Here is a 21,796-nt window from a genome sequence, read left to right on the forward strand (position 1 = left end):
ACCTTCAAAAGATTAACAAAAAGAACACAAGAGAGAAACGGGCAAAGTACATTTAAAAATCATGATTTAAATAAAAGTTGTCAATAATCACAAAAAGATGTCCAACCCTGCTAAGTAAACAAGATTCATGTTTAAAAACTTTCTAAACTGACAAAGATTTTGAAAGATAATCAATACTCTGCATATATAAGCACTTTTAAACTGTTTATAAACTGGGCAAGTAAATCCACAGTAGTTATCAAACTGTAATGTAATCTACACTCAAAAAATACACTTTTATAATTTATTCTTCTAACATACTAATACCCAAGATATACATACAAGAAGTTTTAGTAGCAGCCAAACCTTGGTCTGTTTGGGCCTGATAAACTCTGCTGGACTCCACTCTGATGACTCCCTAAGACCCCTCCCTACCACAAAGGTCTGCAGGAACTTGGTGGGAGTCATCACAGACCCAGCACTGGCACTAAGTTTGAACCTGTATCACTTTGGTGAACACCACTTGTCTTTACCTGGTGACTCATAGGAACCTACCTCATGCAACATGAGTACTGTCAGAGGCTATTTCAGTGGCTGAGCCTAATAGGCAGAGGCAGATCTTAGAGCACACTGGAACATTTGCTGACCTGTCCCTGGGGCCAGTGTTAGTAAATGTCATCTTTGGTGTGTAGCTCGGTCCTTCCAATGCACACACAGGCCCAGAAGAAGCAGCCACAAAATTTGGATTTGTAGCTCCAAAGAGGTTGTCTGACATTGACCTGCACCACAGTCATTCCCATGAATCCCCAGAAGCAACACACACAGTGGCCAGTTTTAGACAACATCACATCAGGATCCAATTAGCTTCATCAAACTCATAGCTCAAGGAAGACTGTGGCAGGCATCAGACCCTGCTGAGGTGAATTCTACTTCATGTGGTCAGCACCTGCACAGCAGCTCATACACTATGGTCAAGGTCAATCCTGAAAGTTAGCCAGCTTAGAGGTCTACCCTGCACAAAAATGGGCCAATAGCAATCAAGACTCAACTACAAAAGGAGGGCCCACATAACACACACACGGGACATTCCTGGAGCACCCAGATCAGAGGATTGAGGAGACTATGCTACTGGGTCCCACAGGACACCTACTATGTAAGGCCACCTTACAAAGACTGGGAGTCATTGCAGGTCTACCTAATACATAGAAACAAATACAAACAGGCAGCCAAAATTTGGAGACAAACATGCACTAAATGAAAGAACAGGAGAAATCTCCAGAATAAGGGCTAGCTAAATAAAATAAAGGGCTAAATGAAATGAAATCAGATATAGAGCTCAAAAACACAATTATAAGGATACTCAGAAAACTAGTGAGAACTTTAACAAAGAGATACAGAAAAGGACACAGAAACCATAAAAAAGAACCAGTCAGAAATGAAGGATACAGTATCTGAAATGAAGCATATGCTAGAAGGCATAAACAATAGGCTGGATGAAGCAGAGGATTGAATCTGCAATCTCAAAGACAAGGTAGGAGAAAATACAATTAAGAACAACAAATGGAAAAGAACTGAAAAAATGAGGATCATTTAAGAGAATTTTGGGACATTAAGTGTAACAACATCTACATCATAGGGGTACAAGAAGGAGAGAGAGAGAGCAAGAGATTGAGAACCTATATGACTTAAGTAATAACTGAAAACTTTGCTAACCTTGTGAAAGGAAAAGATGCACAAGTTTAGGAAGTGCATACAGTCTCAAGAAGATGAACCCAAAAAGACCCACACAAAGATACATCATAATTAAAATGGCAAAGGTTAAGGACAAAGAATTTTAAACCAGCAAGAGGAAAAAAGCTACTGACAAGGGAGCTCACATAAAACTGTCAGCTGATTTCTCCATAGAATCATTTCAGGCCACAAGAAACTGGTATGTAATATTCAAGTGATGAAGAGCAAGGACCAATAGCCAAAATACCCAGCAAAGCTATCATTTAAAATTGAAGGAGAAATACAGAGCTTCCCAGAGGGAAAAAAGGGAAAAGAGCTCATTACCACCAAACCATTATTACAGAAATGTTAAAGGGTTTTAAGAAGAAGTAAAAGAAAAAAAGAGAAACATAGTTCACTGACTTAGACTCACTCATTCTGTCCTCTAGCACTGGGGCATCAGCTTGAAAGGCACCAGGGACATACAGGAAAGAGCTGAACAGTCTAGCATCAGCATGAGAGATGGAGGGGAGGCTTTCTCCTAGATTAAAGTGCTGGCCAAAAACGCTGTTCCTTTTCTGAGATGCCCCATCCCCTAAAAGAGACAGCAGGGGAGCACTACACCTGAGTCTCCAATAAACTGACTATCACTCTTTGTCCCTCCTGGGTGATTTCCTAAGACCCAGCTCTACCCAACTGGTAGACCCATTCAGATAATTTCCAGTGGCTTTTCCATATGAATGGTCTCTCTTGGTTCACGCTTTAGACTTCTCAAAACTCTCTAAAACAAGGAGCATCTGGCCTCAGCAAGCCTCGTACCTTAAATGGCCCCATGCATGTCTGGCTTTAGTAAAAGGTGGCCTTGGTTTGGGCTTTGGTTTGCAGCTTGGCCTCTTCTGGGTACCTTCAAATCCAGCACAAGAAGTAGCCATCTGGAGAACACTTTGTAGCTCATGCTGGGCAGCCCCAGGGGCAAAACAAAGGCACTGGCTAACCTTGGTCTGCCCCTCCTGGGAGGGCCCAGGGCCAGAGTAATCAGTGGACAGGTTCAGACCACATCAAAGTACCACCCAATCACCTCCACAAGAGACACATTCAAGTGGTGGACTAAAACGGCACTGGGCCCCTGCACAGCTCATCTATGGTGGTCACAGCTAGTCCTTGCAGCTGATCAACCGAAAGTTTATTTCCTCCTACTGATATGCCAACAGCAATCAAGGTTCTACTACAACAGGAGGGTGTAATGCAGCCTACACTGAGAAGGGGGCCACTCCTAGAGTGCCCAGCTCCAGGGTGAAGGAGGCTGTTGAATTGGACACTAAAGACACCTACTACATCAGACAACTGTACCAAGCCAGGAAGATGTGGCAGTTCTGATACATAGAAACAAACACAGAGAGGCTGCCAAAATGAGGGATAAAGAAACATCTTGAAAATGAAAGAACAAAACTCCAAATTTAATAAAACAAGGTAAACAAAATGGAGATGAGAAAATCTACTAGATGCAGAATTCAAAACACTGGTTATAAGGATGCTCAGTGAACTTAGGGGGAAAGTGGATGGACTTACTTCAACAGCATAAAAAAGGACATGGAAACCATACAAAAAGAGCCAGTAGGAAATGAAGGTTATACTTACCGAAATGAAAAAATTATTTACTTGGAATTAACAGGAGAGTATATAAAATCAAGAATCAAAACAGCAATTTGAAATGTAAGGAAGCCAGAAAAATTAATTCAACCAAAAGATCAAGAAAAAAGGAAATAAAAAAGAATGAGGATAGGGTAAGGAGCCTCTGGGACAACTTCAAGCAAACCAACATTCACATCATGGAGGAGCCAGAAGAAGAAGAAAGCAAGAAATTGAAAACCTATTTGAAAAAATAATGAAAAAAACTTCCCTAACCTGGTGAAGAAAATAGACATACAAGTCCAGGAAGCACACAAGCACAGAGCATCCCAAACAAGGTGAACCTGCAAAAGCCCACACAAAGACACATCAAAGTTAAATATTTCATGCAACTGCAAAAAAAAAAAAATGCTGGGGTGGTAAAATTTAAATCAGAAAAAAAACACTTTAAAATAAAGGCCATAACAAGAGACAAAGAAGGACAATATGTAGTGCTAAGGGGATAAACTGAACAAGAGGACATAACCTTTGTAACTATCTATGCACCCAACATAGAAGCATCTAAATATATAAAGCAAATCTTGATGAACAGAAAGGGAGAGTTTGACAGTAATAGGAATTTTAACATCGTATTGAAATCAATGGATAGTTCTTCCAGACAGAAAATCAGCAAGAAAATAGAGACTTTATATAAGACACTAGATCAGATGGATTTAATTAATATAGTCAGAGCATTTTACCCAAGAGCAACAGAATATACACTCTTTTCAAGTATACATGAAACATTTTCTAGGACAGACCTAAAAAATATTTCTAGGACACAACATATTAGGACACAAAACAAGACTCAATAAACTTAAGAAGATTTAAATCATATCAAGCATCTTCTCTGACCTTAATGGTATGAAACTAGAAATCAAATACAATTAAAAAAACCCTGAAAAACAAGCAAAGACATGTAAGCCAAACAACATGTTACTAAACAACGGGTTAATGAGATCAAAGAAGAAATAAAAAAATACCTTGAAACAAACAAAAATGAACACCTAACAACCCCAAATTTATAGGATGCAGTGAAAGCACTCCTACTGGGAAATTCACAGCATTAGAGGACTACTTCAAGAAACAAGAAAAATCTCTTAAGATCCAATCTAACTTTACACTTAAAGGAATTACAAAAGAACAACAAAGCCCAAAGTAGAAGAAAAAAATAATGAGAGTAGAAATAAATGATGTAGAGTAAAAAAAAATAATACAAAAGATCAATGAAATCAAGAGCTGCTTCTTTGAAAAGATAAACAGGATCGACAAACCTTTAACCAGATTTATCAAGAAAGAAAAGAGGACTTAAGAAATGTATAAAGAGAAAAACTGACTCCACAGAAATACGAAGAATCATAAGAAAATATTACAAACAACTATATGCCAGCAAATGCGACAACCTGGACAAAATGGATAAAATTCTAGAAACAATCATCCAAAGTTGAATCAGGAAGAATGAGGAAATCTGAACAGACCAACTACAATGAAGGAAATTGAAGCAGTAATCAAAAAAACTCCCAGCGAATGCAAGTCCTGGACCAGATGGCTTCCCAGGTGAATTTTACCAAACATACAAAGAAAAACTAACACCTACCTCCTTAAATTATTCCAAAAATTTCAAGAGGAGAAAGACACTCAAGCTCATTTTACAAGGAGCATTATCCTAATTCTAAAACCAAAAAATTTTTTTTGTAGGTAAGGACACTACAAAAAAATTACAGAGCAATATCCCTGATGAACATAGATGCTAAAATCCTCAACAAAGTATTAGCAAACCAGATCCACCAATACATTAGAAAGGTAACAGACCATGATCAAGTGGGGTTTAGACCAGGGATGCAAGGCTGATATAATAATCACAAATTAATCAAGTGATACACCACATAAACAAAATGAGGAATAAATATCAATAGATGCAGAGAAAGCACTTGATAAAATCCAGTACCCATTTATGACAAAAATCCTCAGCAAAGGGGGAATAGAAGGAAATAATTAACATAATAAAAGCCATTATGACAAACTCATAGCCAACCTTATATTCAATGGGCAAAACCTAAAAGTGTTTCCCTTAAGATCTGGAACAAGATAGTGATGTCCTCTATCACCTCTCTTATTCAACATAGTACTGGAAGTCCTAGTCACAGCAATCAGGCAAGAAGAAGAAATAAAAAGCATCCAAATTGGATAGAAAGAAGTAAAACTGTCATTATTTGGAGATGGCATGTTACTACACATAGAGAACCCTAAAGATTCAACCAAAAAACTACTAGAATAAATGAATTCAATACAAAGCAGGATACAAAATAAGTATCTAGAAATGAGCTGCATTTTTATACACCAATAATGAACTAGCAAAAAGGAAAACTAAGAAAATCCCATTCACAAATTACATAAAAAATACCTTGGAATAAATTTAACTGAAGATATAAAAGACCTGAACCCCCCAAATTATAAGACACTGAAGATAGAAATAAAAGAAGATACAAAAAACTGAAAGCATATATCATGTTCATGAATATGAAGAATTAGTATCATTCAAATGTCCATACTACACCAAGCAATGTATAGACTTAATACAATACTGATCAAGATACCAATGGTATACTTCACAGAAGTAGAAAGAATATTACAAAAATTTATATAGAAGCACAAAAGACCCCGAACAGCCTCAGCAATCTTGAGGAAAAAAGGAACAAAGTTGGAGGTATCAAAATATCTGATATCAAACTATACCACAAGGTCACTGTAATCAAAGAAGCCTGGTACTGGCATAAGAACGAGCGATAGATAAATGGAACAGAATGAATACCCAGAAATCAACCCACACCTTTACGGTCAATTAATATTTGACAAGGAAGGCAAGGGCATACAATTGAGTAAAGACAGTCTCTTCAATAAATGTTGGGAAAATTAAGTAGGTACATGCAAAAAAAAAATGAAACTAGACTACCAACTTATACTATACACAGGGATTAAATCAAAATAAATAAAAGACTTAAATGTAACTGGCAAACCCATAAAAATCCTAGAAGGAAATATAGGCAGTAAAATCTCAGACCTCTCTCAGAGCAATATTTTTACCAATACATCTCTAGGGCAAGGGAAATAAAGGAAAAAATAAAACAGGATTACATTAAACTGAAAAGCTTCTGCAAAAGAAATCATTAACAGAATGAAAAGAGCACCCACTGTACAGGAGAACATTATTGCCAATGATACGTCTGATAAAAGATGCATTTTAAATTTCCAAAATACATCAAGAACTTAATTCAATACCAGGAAGACAAACAATCCAATTAAAAAATGGGCAAAAAACATGAATAGACACTTCTCAAAAAAGGATATATAAATGGCCAAGAGACATACAAGAAGATGCTCAACATCACTAACTATCAGAGAGATGCAAATTAAAGCCACAATGAGACATCACCTCATAGCTGCCATAATGGCTACCATCCAGAAATCAACAAACAAGTGCTGGCAAGAGTATGGAGAAAAGGGGACCTCTACAGCACTGCTGGTGGAATGCAGACTGGTGCAGCCACTATGAAAAGCTGTATGGAGATACCCCGACGAATTAAAAAGGGAGCCTCCTTTGACCCAGCAATCCCACTTCTGGGAATATATCCTAAGAATCCCAATACACTAATTAGAAGAAATATATGCACCCCTATGTTCACAGTAGCAATATTTACAACAGGCAAGGTCTGGAAACAAACAGCCCAAGTGCCCACTAGTAGATGGACAAAAAAGCTGTGATATATTGACACAATGGAAAACCACATGGCTGTAAAAAATGAAGGAAATCTTACCTTTTGTGACACCACAGATGGACCCGGACAGCATTATGCTAAGTGAAATAACCCAGTCAGAGAAAGACAAGTACCATAAGATCTCACTCATATGGGGAAGCTAATGAACAAAATAAAGTGATGAACAAAATAAAGCCAGATGGACAGATACATGAACAAGACTGACAGATCTCAGAGGGGAGTGGGATGGGGGAACTGGAAGAGATTAGATAAAGAACATATAAGCATGGCCCATGGACAGAGACAACAATATAGTTAAGGCTGGGGGGGGCTGAGTGGAGGGGTCAAAGAGAAATAAATGGGGGACATCTGTAATAGTGTCAACAACAACAACAAAAAAATCAATGAGACCGAAAGATGTTTCTTTGATATGTTAAAAAAACCCTGACAAACGTTTTGCCAGACTGAGCAAGAAAAAAGACAGCACACTCAAATTATAATAGAAATGGGAGGCTATTACTACTGACCTTACAGAAATAAAAAGTGCTATGAAGAAATATAATGAACAGTATGCTAATAAGTTAGATAAAATGGATATATTAAATTAAGTGGACAAATTCCTAACAAAAACAAAACCACCAAATGATACAAGAAGAAATGTAACATCTGAATGGGCCCAGCCCACAGTAAGTGAAGAAAATGAATCAGTAACTTAAACCCCCCCGCCCCCCAAAAAACAACCACCCACAAAGAAAAGTCCAGGCCCAGATGGCTTCATTAGTAAAGTCTAACAAATGTTTTAGGAAGAGTTAATGCCATTCTTCACAAACTCTTTCCGCAAAAATGGGAAAGGAAGGAATATTAACTAAATCATTCTATGAGACCAGTATTACTCATACCAAAACCAGATAAAGATATCACAAGAAAACTACAGATCAGTATCTCTTATGAATATGGACACAAAAGTCAACAAATTAGTAACTGGATTCCAGCAACATTTAAAACAAAGACTATACCATGACTAAATGGAATTTATCCCAGGAATGCAAAGTTTGCTTAATATCTGAAAATCAATTAGTGTGATATGCTACAGTAATAGGGTGAAGAACAAAAGCAACATGATCATCTGTAAGATGCAATAAGAACATCTGACAAAATCCAGCAACCTTTCATGATACAGACAAGCAATAAGTAGGAATAGAAGGGAACCTGCTCAACATGATAAGGAACATCAAAAAACCTCAGTTTTCCCTTTAAGTTCAGGAACAAGACAGGAATTGTATTAAACACTGGAGATCATAATCAGGGCAGTTAGGCCAAAAAAAAAAAAAAAGAAAGAAAAGACTTCCAGTTAGAAAGGAAGAAGTGAACCGGAAATAATACTGCAGGGCATGAAAAATCAAAATTATTTCTATATACTTGCAATGAACAAACAATACAAAAATGGAAGAAAATAATTCTGTTTACAACAGGATACAAAAAGAACACAATATTCAGTAATAAATTCAACAAAAGAGTGTAAAACTTAACCCTGAAAACTTCATTTCATACCCACTAGATGGCTATAATCAGAAAGTGGTGTGATAACAAGGAAGTGGAAAAATCCTAACCCTTACACACTGCTGGTGTGAATGTAAATGGTGCAGCGTTTTTGGGAAAAACAGTTGTAGCAATTCTTCCAATGGTTAACATAGAGTACCATGTGATCGAGCAATTCCATTCCTTACTACATATCCAAGAGAATTAGAAACACAGGTCTACACCAAAACTTGTACAAGAACGTTCAGAGCAGAATCATTCACAATTGCCATCAAATGTCCATCAGCTGATGAATGGATAAAGTATTATACCTATTCAACGAAACCTTATTGCACAAAAAGGAATGGAGTACTAATACATACAACAACATGCAAGAGCTTTGAAAATACTATTAAGTGAGAGTCACTAGTCACAAAAGGCCACATACTTGATTTCACTTACATGAAATGCCCAGAATAGGCAAATATAGAGAGACAGAAAGCAGATTAGTGACTGCTTAGGCATAGGGGGAATGAAGGGAAAGGGATATAATAGCTTTTAAAGGTTCAGCGTTTCTTTCAAAGGTGATGATAACAACGTATCACACTCACTAGGCTGGCAGAAACAAACATTTTTAAAAAAATATTATGTGTTGGCAAAGATGTAGAGCAAATGTGTAATTTGATGTAATGACTTTTGAAAACTATTTGATGTCTTTGAATTGCTTTGCAAATTCCTGATGTGGATATACTGTGTATTCTACAGAAAATCTCTTGCACATATGTACTGAAACACTTACCTGAATGTTTAAAATAGCAATGTCTGGAATATGAGTAAAACTGGAAAGTGTCCAAATATCCCCAGAGGAATAGTTTATAGTCAGAAAATGGAATAATATTTGAGTACATTCATACATGTATGAAAATAAAGAAACTACAGTTATACATCAACATGGAAGAATCACACAAATATATTGAGCAAAAGAAGTCATAAAAATATCAGTATCTGCAATATAATTTTAGATATAGCAAACTGAAAATAGGTAAGGCAAACAACTATTTTGCTTAGAAATTCATAATGTATTAGAAGATAATATCCAAAAGTTGTAAGACCAAAACAAATGCTACTGAAATAGAATAACATATGTATCTTACCAGCTCTCTTAGGAAATCCTGTTGAAAGGAATCTCAAAGATGTCACAAGGTGTCCATTGCCTATTTTTTGACCAATAAATTTCACTGTTACTATTGCATATGGAAGACACTGCCTAGGTTTATCTACTGGGTTTGAAAAAACATTGTATTCATAGAAGTATACCTGAAAGGTAAAAGAAATGAGAATATTTTTATGATGATTAATTTAAACAAATTTAATATTTTTAAAAACTATAATAACTGCATAATGTTATATATTCATCTGTTTCCATATACCACCCTCTCTTCCTTGCCTTCTTCGACTTTTCCCCCTAAGATGTAGCAATTTTTTTCCCCTGCCACGTATTTTTTTCCTCGGTAGGCCACCAATGTCAGTAGAAGCAGACACAATTTGTTTTTAAATTTAGAAGTATTTTTCCATTAAAGGTTTAATGTTTTGCATATGCTGTGAATACACTACATGATATTTTACTTGGTTGGAAAAGTTAATTTAAAAAAGAACCAAAACAATACATTTTACATATGGTGGCATATATATATATATATATATTTCTAAATGGTTTAGCTTCATTTTATTATATATATGGTTATATATAATGTGTATTATACATAATGTAATCTTTTATAGAAGGCTAAAGTAAATGTCTACTGTCTCACTAAGATATTATACAAAATTATCATTTCACATGTAATGATCAGGATAAAAGTCATTGTTCCTTCTGCAAAGCACAAAGGATCAAGAACATTATTTCAAATGGCCTTGTTTAAAAAAAGGTGGCATGCTTTGCAAGACATAAATTTACCTATGGAACATCTAAAGAAGAGCAGATACTCTATTTTAAACAAAGTTAAATATAAATTTGAAAACCCTTCTACTAACATTCTCAGATAAACATTAAAACATCTTTCACTCCTTATTTAAGGTGATATTATATTGAATGAATTAAAAGCTGTTCCTTTAAGTTTTGTATCATACAATGTGAACCGTATGACTTTCAAGTAGTCAGATGAACTAAAACATTAACATACCGCTGAATTGTAGGCTTGTAGCTCAATGGTATCTTTTGGAGAAGGTGTATTTCTAGACATATGGCAATCAAAGTTAGGAGACGGATCCAAAGAAACTTTGTTTTTATCCACTGAAGGCTGAATTTTCTTCACTTTTCCAAAGAGAACCTTTAAAAGAAGGCAAAAAGGAGGTCTGTAAAAATATAGCAAAACACTTTAAACTTTCATAACACAGAGTTGTGAAGCTCACTCTTTTTAAAAGGAAGACCTATGAATGGAGATAATCCATGTCCCAGATAAATAGATGATTTATTGTTATTAAGTTATCTATTCCATTAAAAGTTGGTACAAATTTGACAAAAATGTGTAATTATGTCAATTTTCACCAACTTAAACTCTAAGACTACAGTAATCCCAATAAAAATTTCAGGAAATCTATTTGTAGGAATGAGTTGTAGTCTAAAAATTTACCTGGAAGACTAAACAAACAAGAATATTTAAGAAAATTTAGAAAAATTTTTGTAAAAAGTTTTGAGTCAGAGATAGAGAATGATTGTATGAAACAGGTGACTAGCACTTCCAGATATTATATACTTTTTAAAAGGATGTAACTACTATAAGAAAAGGCAGAAACTATCATAACAAAAGTTTTTTCCCCCCTGTTGGGGAGGGTAAGAGTAGAGGGGAGGGGAAACTGGAAGAAAAAAAAAAGCCCAGGTAAGTCCAAGCAACTAAAATTATACAACTAAAAATACTATATAATATTAAAAGTACTATTTGAAGTAAAGCAAAAATAGATTTAATAAATAGTGTGTAACTGGAAAATTAAATTCATTTCTTAAACTATAAACCAAAATAATTACCAAGTTATATGTTTATGTAATGTAAATATTATAGAAAGAAAGATTAGCAAATCTTCACCTCATTTTAAAGTGAGAATTCTTCTCTAAACGTATGTGCCACGAAACTATGCACCAAAAACATAGATTTCACTGTAAGGTATTTGAGAACTGTACATAAAAAAATGTGTAAGCCCTGCCTGGTGTGGCTCAATGGATTGGGTGCTGGCCTGTAAACCGAAAGGTCACTGGTTCAATTCCTAGTCAGGGCACGTGCCTAGGTTGAGGGCTGAGAGGCAACCCATCAATGTTTCTCTCTCTTTGCTGTTTCTCTACCTCTCTTTCTCCCTTCCACTCTCTCTAAAAATAAATAAATATAATCTTTTTAAAATTTTATAAAATTCAGAAAATGAACATAAGTGACCGAAGACAATGAGAAAGAAAATGGAATTAATGTGAAAACAAGTCCACATTTTATTTAATGGCAGCAATTCTATTAGTTACTTTTAACATGCTAATACTTTCATTCAAAATTAAAAACAATAGTAAATGTAATGTGGAATCCTACATTTGGATACCGGAAGAGAAAAAACATTAGTAGAAAACTGGCAAAAACCAAATACAGTCTGTAGTTTAGTTAACAGTACTATACCAATACTATTTTCTTTTCATTTTATTATATTTTATTGAGATGTAATTGATGTACACATCATTAGTTTCTTAGTTTTGACAAATGTGCCATAGTTATGTGAAATACTAACATTAGGGGAAGCTGGGTGAATTGTATAAAAGAATGCTCTCTACTATTTTTGTAACTTTTCTGTAAATTTAAATTTATTCCAAAATAATGTTTATTTGAAAAAAAGATCACACTGATAAAACATTGTACCAAAAAAAGCCTAGCTCTGTGCTTTAATAAACTGATAATGCTCACAAATAACCGAGAAAAAAAGAAAAAGAAAATGGCAAACGATATTATCAAGCAATTCTCTACTGTTAATGAATATATACAGAATGTTTAAATAGCAATAACTATGAAAAAGAAGAAACTGAAACAATGAGAAATTATCACATATTAGACTGGTAAAGAGATTTTCTTTTTAAGTATAATATACAGAGTTAGTGAAAGTGTGAGGTAATAGACATTCCCATATAATGTAGATAGAAATGTCAACCTTTCCAAGGACAACTGAGCATTATATATCAAAAGTTGTAAAAGTGTAGATATTTTCGGCTCCTAATTTGACACCTAAAAATTAACCAATTAACTCTTAACAAATAATCATAGGCATGTGTAAAAATGTATCTACAATGATGATCAAAGTAGTATTTAAAAATACAAAAACAAAACAAAACAAAACAAAACAACTTACACCCTAACATTAAAAAACTGTTACACAAATGTATAGTAGAGTTGTGGAGTGGAATACTATGCAGTCATTCGAAAGGGTATTTCAGAAGAATACTTATTTAAAGACATGGAAATGTTCATTTTATAGTCAATGAAAAAAGTTATATAGTAAGTAAAGTAAAAACATTTTAATTATGCTTATATATGCATATCCATATACATGAACAGAAAACTAAATAATAAGACTAAGTACTTGTTACTAAGTATTGTAAAAGTAACTGTAGTTATTTATTAATGGGCTTTTTGGAGCTTTTCAGTATTCCAAATTTTTCTAAATTAAATATGTATTACATTTTAATGTAAAAATAAATTATGCTTTATGAATTTGATAGTATTTGAGGTCTAAATATAAAAGAAATTATACCAAATGAACCAATAATTTTACACTCTAACTTACACAACCCAGCATCCTGTCTAGCTTGTGATTTTAGTAATCCTGGCAAAGCTGCAATTAACCAAAGTGTATCTTAACCAATTTGTTAATGCTTAAGATTCAAGTATAAGACTTACTGTTTTTGATTTTGAGTAAAATCAAAAATTATTTTGATTTAGACTTTCAGAAAAGTTGCAAAAAATAGTTTGGAGGTCCTGTATATCTGTACCCAGCTTTTCCTAATGTTAACTTCTTACATAAACATAGCAAAATCATCAAAACTAAGAAATTAGCGTTGTATCACTATTAACAAAAATAAACAATAGGAATTTAGTAACTTTAACTTCAGCCAGAATAATCATAACCAGTGTTTTGAAGAAGGACACTTAAAATAGTCTAGCATTAATTATGGTCTGAACAAGAGAAAAAAAGAGGGTCAATTAAGACAGAAAAAATTATATACTGAGAAGACAAAGATGATTGTCTTTATTTACTTGCCTTTATTTACTTGGACTTTTGGTTTATGATGCCCACCCAACTAACATCAGAAATAGGAGAAAATTCTGAATGATGATGATGGCAGTAATAAATACAATTATTATTTATTTTACATAATGTACGTTAAAACACTAATAATAATCCACATGTTGAGGTCAATTTAAAATAAACTGAGTATAATAGTTAGTATTTGTTTTAGAGTACCTACCTTAAAAACTATAATACTTTCTACACTAATGCTTCTACTATGAGCGTAATTCAAGGCAACATCAACATGTCTAAAGATATAGATTCCAAGAAGAGGATTTCCTAATATCTTCAATGTAGATGCTTTGCTACTTATCCCATTGTGATAGATCTCAGCCACATCACTCTGAGGAAGTGCTAAAAAGCAGAAATGCTCTTCAAGTTCTCTGCCATGTCTTCCACTCTCACGCATCTCTGACCTAAAGCAAAACAAACATGCAGTGAAATGAGAATATCAACACAATTTTTACCAGAAAATAAGTATTTCAACTCACTACAGTTAGAAAACAAGACAATTATTGACAACACGCACAGGTGACAGTGGTGTCCTATGGAAACAAGTCAGGCTGAAAATCACTTAAGGAAGAAATGCAAGTAGCAGTTAGATAACTACTTGTCCAGAATTATGGTAAAGGCTAACATTTCCTGAATGCTGCTAATATGCCCAACATTGTTAAGACTTAACCTTTACACGCATTTTGTCGTTTTGTTCTTAACTGCCCCCAACTGAGCTGTTATTGTTATTATTATATTGTTGTTATACACGTTTTTAAAATGAGGAATATGATATTTCAAGAGTTAAAATAGCAAAGTACCAAAGTAGCAAAGTACATACTTGGGATTGTATATGCCAACCATTAAGTTCCAGAGATCAAATTCTTACTTATTTGTGTTATAGAGGAAAGAATATGCATTTTTAAATACATATATATACAGACACAGACACACATATACATATATATGGTCAAGTATTAGAGCACTCCATTCTTCAGGGATCTAGATAAGAACTGGAAGAAATAAGTGAGAATTTGATTACCAACTCCTGTATTAGTAGTAAGATAAATCATCCTCAGATAGGATTATAATCTGAACTACACATACTCTTGAAATTTTTGACTACAATCAAGAACCACTTAAAAATACAAAGTAGCCACCATCCCCTTTCAACTGGCAGACTGCATGAGGAGTTCTCTACGGCTTGCTCAGCACTAGTATCACTAGCAACTTGTAGGGCAGCAGTTCAATCACCGGGACAGAAAAATGTGATGCCAAGTAACTATCAACAATGGAGAACCTAGAGGACCTAGCGGATAATATGTGTGCCACAAAAGAAAACTTGTTCTTGAAAACTGCATGCTACCAACATTTCTCATTTACTCCAATACCGCTCACAGAATTTATAAAAGTATACTATGCACTTTAGCATATTCATATTTTTTTCATTAGCAAGAATGACTCACTATTAATTGTAGACAGGGCTACAAAACACATGGCAACAGTTACAATCAAGACTAACTGATTAGATCATGGCCACCTCTCTCTCAGTTGCTGCAGATGTCAACCTTAACTTTCAACTTCACGTGTCATCATTTCCTGCTCTTGCTTTCAAGTTGACATCAGTTGACAAAGTTCTGTGAAACACTAAGATCTCTACATTGATTGTTAAAGTTTAAATCTCACAGAAGTATAACAATACTTTTTATATTCCCAATTTATCAACTGGTTTTTCTTAGGATCTGGAAAAACATTAACTCTCTGAGCAATGCCTAGAAGGATTTCCTAGTAGGACCCAAGTATTTGCTCAGAAAGTTAGTTTTCCCACATGGAAACACAACAGCACAAAGGATGGGGAGGGGGTAGAAAAATCAAAGTATATTGTTGTAAGGTTTTTACCTACACATAAATATAACATTATATTGTTATACAGTTATATTAATACAGTCACATTAAAATACAGTTATATTAAACCGATAAAAACAGATACTACACTTGATCTTAGCCAAAAGGCCGAGAAGCGATGAAAATAGTTATAAATTAAAGATGCATAATAAACACTAGAGTAAGGTCTCTCAACAGTGGCACCACTGGTATTTTAGGCCAAGTAATTCTTTGTGTTTCTTACTGGCTAAACATTATGTCCTCTCTAAGGGATTAAGTAGAATTAAAAAAAATTATCAACAAAGATCCAAAACCTATATAACTAAAGTAGAACATACTCTGGAGTTTTGTACTGGTCATATACCAATAAATACTATGTAGTTTTCAAAATTATACTGGAAATTTAGGACTAAATATGACTTAGATAAAAATGAACAATAAAAATTTAGCCATGACAACTCTTTGTAGGTTTAAAAAATTTTATAGAAGATTGACTTTTTGAAGTTACTCAGAAGTAGACTCTGTCAGCTTGTCAAATGACAGAAGCTCTGAGTCTCAAAACCTTCGTTTTGAGATGAAGTTTCAGAGATGACAGATGAAAAGAATCTGGATAGTCTTTTGTGTTTACAGTAACATGTAATTGGGAAAGGATAAGAACTACTACATACAAAGTGCTCTATCACCAAAAAATAGTAATGTCTATCAGAGTCTATGCTAACAGGTTATTTATATTATCTTAAATATAAAAAACAAGAGCTAAGAATAATTTCCCAGAAATGTTTTTTCATGTTTTTATAAAGCAATACTAATGAGGAGTAAGTGTCACAATTTGTCAGTTCCTGAACCTTATGAATACTTTAAGCTTCGGAGTGGAAAGTTTGAAATCAACACAGCACTCAAAAGTTAATTTTGTAGGTATGCTCTTGGTTGTGGGCTGGTCATTATTTTAAACCACTATTTTATTAAATATTAAATGAATTAATATAAAAAGCTTAGATAAGAAAACTTACATAGATAAAGAAGTTACATGTAAGTTAACACAAGACAACAAATGAGTGGTAGAAACAGGATTAGATATCTTGGATATCTTCTGAAAGACCATGAACTTTTAACTCACTGTGCTACCATGATGTCTATCTACTGAAACCAACTGTAACAGACTACAAGGGTTAAGTGCTTAAAATAGAATGCCTATGTCACAATTAACTACATTACACAAAGATTCCAAAGATAACGTGTACAGTAGGTAATGGATAATTTGTTTTAATAAATGAACATGGAAAGTATCATTATCTTCAAGTCTAACTGGAATCAAAACAGTGCTATTTAGCTGCTACTGCTACTGGTTATGTAGCTACTGGTAGCGCTTAGACAAAAGAATGAATATTACTAAATTAAGTTTTTTAGGATATAAAGAAAATTAAGTAACTGGCTTTGGAAAGCTTGAAAGGGAACTTAAATGTTTTCGAATCCATCAAACTACCTGTGATAAGTGATAATTGTACAGCTGGAACAAGGTGCAATATGTAAATGAAGCATAGAGAGCTAAGAGAAACTGGGATTTAACAAAGTTTAAATTAAGAAATTAAGTTTGATTGAAGAGTTCTGGTGTCACAAAGATGGTGAAGACCCCAGCCTCCGGCTCCAACCAAGATCAATAATTAGAGCTATCCACAAAGAAAAGCAACTCTAGGAGAGCTGTCAGTCAACTTAAGAAACTTCAGCAATGCAGTGGCACAAAAACTCGAGAATAATTGCACAAAAAGGGTAAGACAAACAGCTTTGCCTGCATCATTGCCCCACACCCCATGCTAGCATTGTCCAGTGTCAAGTGGGAATTCCCTGGGTAACTTCCCCTTGCTGGGAAAATGAGAGCAGGGTGAGTGCCCAGCTTCCCTAGCCTTTTAGAGTACCACATGAAGGACCTGCTTTGGTTGCCCCAACCAGAGACCACAGGCATATGAAAGTAGAAATCAGTAACAGGAGAAAGATTTAGAAATTCACAAATAAGAGAAAATTAAACAATACACTCCTGAACAATGAGTCAAAGATTAAATTACAAGTGAAGTAAAAAATATTGAAAGGAAAATGGAAATACCATATACCAAACTTTATGAGATGCAGCAGCAAAAGCAGTGTTAAGAGGAAATTTTATAGTAATAAATGCCTACATTAGAAAAAAAATCTCAGATAAACCTAATTTTACACCATCAAGAAACTAGTCAAAGCAGAGTAAAAGAAGAACTAAGTCCTGGCTGATGTGGCTCAGTGAACTGAGCACTGGCCTGCAAACACAAGGGTCACTGGTTCGATTGCCAGTCAGAGTGCCTGCCAAGGTTGTGGGCCAGGTCCCAGGTAGGGGACACACAAGAGGCAACCACACATTAGTATTTCCCTCTCCTTCTCTTCCCCTCCTCTAAAAATAAATAAATAAAATCTTAAAGACAAAAAAAACAACTAAGTCAAAGTTAGCCATTAATATCATATTCTATGGTGAAAAGCAGAAAGCTTCTCCTCTAAGATCAGGAATAAACAAGGATGCCCACTCTCACTACTTTTATCCAATAGACTAAAAGTCCTAGGCAGAGCAATTAGGCAAGAAAAGGAAAAGGAAGGAATTCAAATCCAAAAGGAAGAAATAAAATGGTCTCCTTTTTTTTTTCGGATGACATGCTCTTAAATACAGAGAAACACCTCAACACTCTATCCAAAAATGTTAGACCTAAGAAACAAATTCAGTAAAGTTTCAAGATACAAAAATCAATATAAAAAGCACTGCATTTTATATAACAGTGAACTACCTGAAAAAAATAAAAGTAATTTAATTTATGGTAACATTAAAACCAATAAAATACTTTAGAATAAATTTAAACAAGGAGGTGAAAGATCTATAAAACAAAACTGTAAGACCCCTATGAAAGAAATAGAACACAGAAAAAATGGAAAGATATCCCATATTCATGGGTGGTAAGAGTTAATATTGATAAAATGTCAATACTACCCAAAGCCATGTAAAGATTAAATGCAATCTGTATCAAAATCCGAATGGCATTTTTTATAGAAACAGAACAAACAATCCTGAAATTTTTGTGGAACTACAAATGAACCTGAACAACCAAAGAATCTTGAGAAAGAAAGGAGCTTAAGGTATCACACTTCCTAATTTCGAAGTATATTACAGGGACTTCCAGTCAAGATGACAGCATAGGCAAACATGGCTTGCCTCTTTGCACAACCACATCAAATTTACAACTATAATATAGATCGACCATCACTCAAAACCATCAGAAATCTAGTTGAATGGAAGTATGACAACTCTGGAACTAAAGAAACCACATCCATCCAGACTGATAGGAGGAGCACAAATATGGCACAGGCTGGTCCCACACCCACATGTGATGGATAAAAATTCAGGAGGGATATCTGGAGAGTGAGGAGTCTCAGCCCCACAGCCCAGGGTTCCACAACTTCTGGCTACAAAACCCAGCAATAATTGAATTGGTAGAGCAGTTCCTCTTAAAGAACCCACATGTGGATTCACTTACTCAGAATCGTCCCCTCTGAGCTCCAGCACTGGAGTAGCAGCTTGAAAGGCACCAGTGGTACAGAGGGAGAAACTGAAGTGTCTGGCATCAAGACGAGCAAAGGCCATTGTCCCTTTTCTGGCCCTCCCTCCCCCAGGATGATATAAGCAGCCTCTGGGACAATTTCAAGCGGTCCAACACTGGCATCATGGGGGTGCCATAAAAAGAAGAGGAAGAGCAACAAATTGGAAATTTATTTGAAAAAAATTATGAAAGAAAATTTCCCTAATTTGGTGAAAGAAATAGATATGCAAGTCCAGGAAATACAGACAGTCCCAAACAAGATGGATGCAAAGAGGCTCATTCCAAGGCACACCATAATTAAAATGCCAAAGGTTAAAGATAAACTTAAAAGCAGCAAGAGAAAAGAAGTTAGTTACTGACAGGGGAGTTCCCATAAGGCTGTCAGATAATTTCTCAAAAGAAACTTTGCAGGCTAGATAGTCATGAAACACAGATAGTCATGAAAAGCAGGGACCTGCAGCCAAGATTGCTCTATGCATCAAAGCTATTGTTTAGAATTGCAGGGCAGATAAAGAGCTTCCCAGATAAGAAAAAACTAAAGGAGTTCATCACCACCAAGACATATTATATGAAATGTTAAAGGGACTTATTTAAGAAAAAGAAGATCAAAACAATAAAACAATAAAATGGCAATAAATATGTATCTATCAACAACTGAATCTAAAAAAAACAGACCAAGCAAACAAGAAGAGAGACAGAACCATGAATACAGAAAGCATTTTGATGGTTGCCAGAGGGGATGGGGGTATGGAGGAATGAGTGAAGAGGTAAGAGGATTAAGAAGTACAAACAGGTAGTGACAGAGTAGCTATGGGGATATAAAATACATATACAGGAAATAGAGTAGCCAAAGAACTTATATGTATGACCCATGGACATGAAAAATGATGGGGGTACTGACTGAGGGAGTGGGGAGGGTGCTAGATGGAATGGGTATAGGGGATAAAGGACAACTGCAATAGTGTAATTAATAAAATATAATTTAAATATATTACAAAGGTACAGTAATTAAAACAGTATGGTAGTACCATACAAACACACATAGACCAATGGGCCAGAATCAGGAACATAGAAATAAACCCATGCATATATTGTCAACTAATATTTGACAAGAGAGCCACAAACATGCGATGAGGAAGGAGAGAGAGTCTTTTCAGCAAAGGAATATCCATATGCAAAAGAATGAGACTGTATCCCTCTTATACCACTGACAAAAATTAACTCTAAATGGATTAAAGACTTAAAGGTTAGACCTGAGGCCATAAAACTCCTAGAAGAAAATACAGGGGAAAATCTCCTTGACAATGGTCCTGACAAAAATTCTTTGGATATGACATCAAAAGCACAAACAACAAAAGCAAATATCAACAAGGGGGACTACCTCAAACTAAAATGCTTTTGCACAGCATATAGAAACAACTGATAAAAGGAAAAGACAAAATTAAATGAAAAATATTTACAAACTATGTATCTGATAAGGAGATAATATCCAAAATACATAAGGAAACCATACAAGTCAATGGCAAAAAAAAAAACCCAACCACAATCTGATTAAAAAATGAGCACACTACTTGAATATTTTCCCAAAGAAAATGTACATATGAACAAGCACATGAAAAAGTGTTCAAGATAACTAATCATCAGTGAAATACAAATCAGATCACAAGATACCATCTCTCACCTGTCAGAATGGCTATTCTCAAAAAGACAAGATAAGTGCTGGTGAACCCTCACTCGTTGGTGGGATATAAACTGGTACAGTCACTACACAAAACAATATAGAGATTCCTCAAAAAAAAAAAAAGTAAAAATAGAACTGCTATATGACCCAGCAATGTCACTTGTGAGTATGTATATGAAGGGGATGAAATCACAATCCTAAAAAGATATCTGCATTTCCATGCTCATTTCAGCGTTATTAACAGCCAAGACATTAAAACAACCTACATGTCCATTGACAGATGAACTGATAAAGAAAATGTGGTATATATACAATGATATATTACCTACCATAAAAAAGGAAATCCTTCCACTTTCAACAATGCAGATGGGTCTTGAGGGCATTATTTTAAGTGAAGTAAGTCACAAAGAGAAAAGACAAATACACTTACGATCTCACTTATAGGTGGAATGTAAAAACATCAAACTCATAGAAACAGCAGAATGATGGTTGTGAGGGCCTGGAGAGTGGGGGTAATGGAGGACGTGTCGGTGAAAGTACAGACTTTCAGTTACAAGTTCTAAGAATCTAAGGTACAAAATGGTGGCTGCAGTTAATACTGTATTGTAAGCTTGAAAGCTGCTATAAGAATAGAGCTTTAATATTCTTATTATATGAACGAATGGTAATTAGGTGAGGTAAAGGATGAG

General features: G+C 34.8%; 1 protein-coding gene and 1 pseudogene across 1 annotated transcript in view; both read right to left on the minus strand.

Annotated features, from left to right (window-relative positions):
- The window catches only part of TEX15 (testis expressed 15, meiosis and synapsis associated), a 50,727-nt gene that overhangs the window by 16,827 nt on the left and 12,104 nt on the right, over positions 1–21,796 (minus strand). The window contains exons 3-5 of the mRNA XM_037055319.1: positions 14,122–14,359; positions 10,814–10,960; positions 9,785–9,947 (exon numbers count right to left, since the gene is read on the minus strand). Of these exons, the coding sequence (XP_036911214.1) occupies positions 9,785–9,947; positions 10,814–10,960; positions 14,122–14,359 (548 nt within the window). The remainder of the gene's footprint in view (positions 1–9,784; positions 9,948–10,813; positions 10,961–14,121; positions 14,360–21,796) is intronic.
- On the minus strand, positions 15,855–15,959 carry LOC118993243 (uncharacterized; annotated as a pseudogene).

The sequence above is a fragment of the Sturnira hondurensis genome, unplaced genomic scaffold (assembly GCF_014824575.4).
Source record: "Sturnira hondurensis isolate 20B ecotype Veracruz unplaced genomic scaffold, ASM1482457v3 Scaffold0008640, whole genome shotgun sequence".
Taxonomy (NCBI): Eukaryota; Metazoa; Chordata; class Mammalia; order Chiroptera; family Phyllostomidae; genus Sturnira; species Sturnira hondurensis.